Source organism: Athene cunicularia (genome assembly GCF_003259725.1).
Source record: "Athene cunicularia isolate RWA chromosome 8 unlocalized genomic scaffold, athCun1 chr8_part1, whole genome shotgun sequence".
Taxonomy (NCBI): domain Eukaryota; kingdom Metazoa; phylum Chordata; class Aves; order Strigiformes; family Strigidae; genus Athene; species Athene cunicularia.
This window is the reverse complement of record NW_020799109.1, coordinates 10,752,090-10,756,571: the sequence shown is the minus strand read 5'-3', so window position 1 is coordinate 10,756,571 and position 4,482 is coordinate 10,752,090. Positions and strand designations below refer to the sequence as shown.

The 4,482-nt window shown below is 44.6% G+C and overlaps 1 protein-coding gene across 2 annotated transcripts; it reads left to right on the top strand.

The window, feature by feature from the left end:
- Positions 1 to 186: 186 nt before the first annotated feature.
- On the top strand, positions 187 to 3,886 carry MMACHC (metabolism of cobalamin associated C). Of its 2 annotated transcripts, none has more exons than XM_026853695.1 (4): positions 187 to 311; positions 1,976 to 2,170; positions 2,546 to 2,698; positions 3,245 to 3,886. In XM_026853695.1, the coding sequence occupies exons 2-4, from the start codon at positions 2,066 to 2,068 to the stop codon at positions 3,554 to 3,556; spliced, it is 570 nt and encodes a 189-aa protein (XP_026709496.1). In that variant the 5' UTR covers positions 187 to 311; positions 1,976 to 2,065; the 3' UTR covers positions 3,557 to 3,886. The 2 variants fall into 2 exon arrangements, with proteins under 2 accessions (XP_026709496.1, XP_026709495.1); XM_026853694.1 differs by having other exon boundaries at positions 266 to 311; positions 3,248 to 3,886.
- Positions 3,887 to 4,482: the final 596 nt, after the last annotated feature.

Genomic DNA, 4,482 nt, shown 5'->3' with positions numbered 1-4,482 from the left:
GCCGCCGCTCCGCCCTGCGGGCCCCGCTCGGGGCTGAGGCGGTCCAGCGGCTGCGGGCTGGAGACGGAGTCCCGCGGCGCCGCACGCACCTCCAGCGGGGGGACAACCGGGAGGCCGCTGCCCGGGGGCAGTTTGGAGCCCCCCTCTGGGGACCGGGGCCTGCGCCTTGGCACGGCACTTAGTGGGCTGGGGCTGGAAACGCTCCTGAGGAGCCGCGTTGCTCGTTAGAGAGCCTGTCCGGTCCGGCCGGTGAAGGACGTGAAGGGTGTTGCTGTGCCTTGACACCGGCAAGATCACTGGCTGAACTAGAGGTTTGTTCAGGGCCTTGATGTTGGTCCCAGTCTGATACGGTCAGGAGAGTTAAATAAAGATACATCTGGACCAGCAAAATCCTCTAAGCAAGCTTAAATTTTAATCTAAAAGTAGAAACACCTGCATATTAAAGTGCAGACTACCTCATCCGTTTGTAAACGGCCAGCTGGCTGAAGGGAGTCTCCATTGCAACTGAGGCAGCCTCTCCCACTGTGCCCTGTGCTGAACTGGATCCAGTTCCCACCAAAATTTAGGGGTTCCTTCTTTGACCACCCCAGGGGCAATCTGCAACAAATCAATCTGCAATATCACATACAAATCTACAATCAAATATACATCAATCCACAATAAACATGACCTTCCCTTCCTTGGGGAATGTGTTTGTCACCTGAAATATTTGTATTTCCTGCTGTACACTTGATCTGATAAAAAGTAAAAGGGAATGAGGCACTGAGAGAAGTGAAATCTCCAGAATTTGGAGAAGAATTTGATGCTGCTTTCCCAAAACACAGTAGCAGAATTAGGGGCAGAACCCAGATCCGAAACACTATAGCTACTATAGCGCTGTATCTTTTCCCAGATGCAATTCTCAGACAGCTAGCCCTTGTGGACTGATTGATGTACTGGGAAATCAGCAAACTTTAGATTCACATCTCTATAACTTCTTGTAACATCTCAATTCATCATCTTAAACAAGAGGCACAAAACTAATTGAACTTTGAGATTGATATAAGAATATATCTTTATTCATTCCGTGAATATAAGTTTTCATTCTGTTTCCATATGGGAAGGTCTGGCTGCCACTATCACCTGTAAAGTCACTTCCAGATTCATTTCACTAATGTTTAGAGGTGACCCCTATTTTGCATTTTCAGACTGAATATTAGAGTTACATTACTTGACATCTCGATGTTAGACCTGGTCTTTATGGCATTCCAGGAGCAGGGGACTTACCATAACCTATAAACAGACTGATGTTACTGTGCAGTTACTAGTGGAGTGGAGGGGGTTTTGGCTGTTACTTCCTCCTGCTTGCCAATTGCTGGTCTGAGCCCTGTCTCTCTGCTCATGTGTTAATGCTGCTCTAGCTTGATCCCTCATTTCTGGACTGTGTTTCCAGCCCTGGAAACAAATACTAAAATGTGGCTGTGTCACAATCCATGTGGTACAGCTGATGGTTCTGGGGGATTTTAGCACTGCTAGGAGCTTCACATCCTTCATTTCCACACATAAATGATTCCTGCTGAAGAAATAAACCAGGCAACTTGTCATATGAACAAAACAGTTTCTTTCCTGATGAAGATGAGAAAAAAAAAAACTGTAAAAGGTTTGCCTAAACCAAGACATCTGATCTGCATTGGCAAGACTGGTTGCTCCTACTTCCCTCTACCATTTCTGAGCAGAGCTGGATAAAGGGCAGTCTTGAGCTGAATGCAGTGACTGATTCTTATCTCTCGCATACAGCTCACAGTGCAGCTTCCAGAAACTGTAAATCCCAATATGCAAAACAACTCGGTTTGAATGGAAGGCACTAGGCAGACTTCCTATCTGGGTTGCAAATGAAGGTGGTTACACTTCTTTCCACTTTGTTAAATTCCTGCATGCCGGCTAGCAAAACAGTGGTGTCCCTGTTTTAATGCAGATTTGTTTTTCTTTGCCAAAGGTTGGATGGTACAATGCTATTCTTCAGCCAGCCTTTCATCTCCCCTACCCAGATGACACACTGGCCTTCGTTGTCCTCAGCACACCTTCAATGTTTGACAAAGCCCTTAAACCTTTTGTGAACAAAGAACGGTTAAAAATAATCAGGGATCCTGTAGATCAGTGTGTTTCTCATCATTTTTCACGTGTGAAGGAGGTAAGAACCTGAAATACCAATTCCTTTTACTATTGTGGCATATAACCAGGTGGGTTGTGTAGTAAACAAAGCCTTCCAGGCTCCTGCCCTTGCTCTTCAGAAAGGTAAAGCCTTATTCATGATGGTAAGAGCATCAACAGGCTGTTGACCTGCTTTACTTGCATATTCTGTCTCCTTGCCATTATAGCCTGTAGCTATGTAGAGTGCTTTACAGTCATAGTTTGAAAACCCAAGGCCACAAGCTGCTGACAGGCTTCAGTAGCAGGATGTGGAAATCTGCAGTCTTCACACATGCCTAATTTGCTAGCATACAGCACTTCTGTACTGGCAAATCTTTTTCCATGAGCCTGGGCTGATGTTTTTTAATTTTCCCAGAAATTCCCTGACCAGAAGGTGGATATCATCTTTGATTATGAGATTCTGCCAAGCCGAAAGCCCAGGTTCTTGGCACAGACAGCTGCCCATGTTGCTGGAGCTGCATATTACTACCAAAGGAAGGATGTGAAGCTTGATCCTTGGGGGAAAAAGGTGAGGCAAAAACACAGTATGAGAAAAACCACTAAATTGCAATCCCTGAATCATACAACTGTTGTTTACTCACTAGTTCTTCCTGCAGGAAAACACAAAGTCCAGATCATATATAGATGGAGTGTTTCAGACAGGAATTGGAAGCTTCCAAGATTCTTCAGGGTGGCAGGGAGATACATACATGGAGAAGAATATCTTGATCTATTAAACCTACTTAGGAGAATAAATCACAGTATAAAGGAAGACCTGTTGCTTGGAGCACTATAAATAGAAAAAGCAAAATGCACTGTGGTTAATTTCTGTGTTAATCTTTTCAAAAAGGGTCCACTCCCCACATTACAGCTGCGTGTGGGCACAGGAAAATGGGAATTAAATGCAGTGTTTAGAGTCACACGTTTAGGAGAGAGCTATCCTTTCTTCTCTGTATAGCACTCCAGCAGAGGGGCTAGGAGTGTGAGAAGTTGCACTGAAGCTTGATGCTTTGAACTCTAACCATGACTAGAGACAAATTGAGACATCCTAGATCCTTCTTCTTTTTTCTTCCAGAAGATCTATGGTGTATGTATCCATCCCAAGTATGGTGGTTGGTTTGCTATCCGGGGTCTGCTCCTGTTCCCAGATATTCAGGTACTGTTCCTGGAACAGTCTGCCCCGGTTGACTGTGTGAGCACAGAAGAGAAAAGAATTGAGTTGCTGGAGCAATTCAATTTCCACTGGCAGGATGGCCGCTACAGGGACATAATTGAAGTAAAGGAAAGATATTCAGAGGAGCAAAAAGCCTACTTTGCCACTCCTCCAGCAGAGAGATTCAGACTGCTAGGGCTGACACAAGAAGCCCAGAGAAGCACATTTCACTAACGTGGCTCTGTGAAGGGGCAGAGGGCAAACAAAGTGTAACTCATCAGCACCTTCTTTTCCACCGTGCTGAGGACGGCGTGCTGAAACAGAGATGGCAAATCCAAGCAGCGTGTGCAGCGTCTCAATCCAAACAGCAGCTCCTCAGAGTCAGAGGGAGCACTGCATCACAGCACTTGTGGTCTGGAGAAAGGTGGGAGCAGTCTGTGCTGCTGCTGATTCGGTCTGTCTTTTGGGGAGTCTGGTAAGATGCCAATTAGCCTTTGGCTGGGAAAAGTTCAGACACCCTGGCAACTGGAAAACCCGTACTGCTCACCAGAGAAGTAATTTTTGTTCTCAAGAATTTTTCTTCCAAATATTTTCGGTTTATTCTGTGTAAGCATAAAAAAAATTAATTTTCAGTCATTGTACTCAGAAATATTTTATCTGAATTCTGGGCAGATACTTTTTTAGATGCATCCAGCATTTTATTACTGTGTGTCATAATTCTCCCTAGGGAATAAGTGTTCAGTCTTCTCAATCTTGCCTTCCCCAGAAAGAAAATTCACTCTGTATTCCTTCAGTTGCAGTGAAGCTGACTTAATTTAGTTAAGAAATCTTGTAATGTCTCTGTAACATCTGAAAGAAAATTCTCCAGAGATCGTTTCATTGTGTACTGTGGTCCTTTACATGGAGCAGGAATGAAGAAAAGATTGCCAACAGCAACCGCCTCCTTCAGGGTAGTTACGAAAGGGAAAGGGATGGTACAAAGGTCATCGCTCGAATCTGCTATTTCCTCTTCACCCAGGGTCAGCTTCTCAGAACAAGGTGATGTCTTTAGGTCAATTTTAAGCATTTATCCATTGTATAGAGCAGCTGACTAAAATCTTTGGAAAGATGCTGAATAATGTCTATGTGAGTGGAGTTCCTACTCAAGATAACTGACTGAG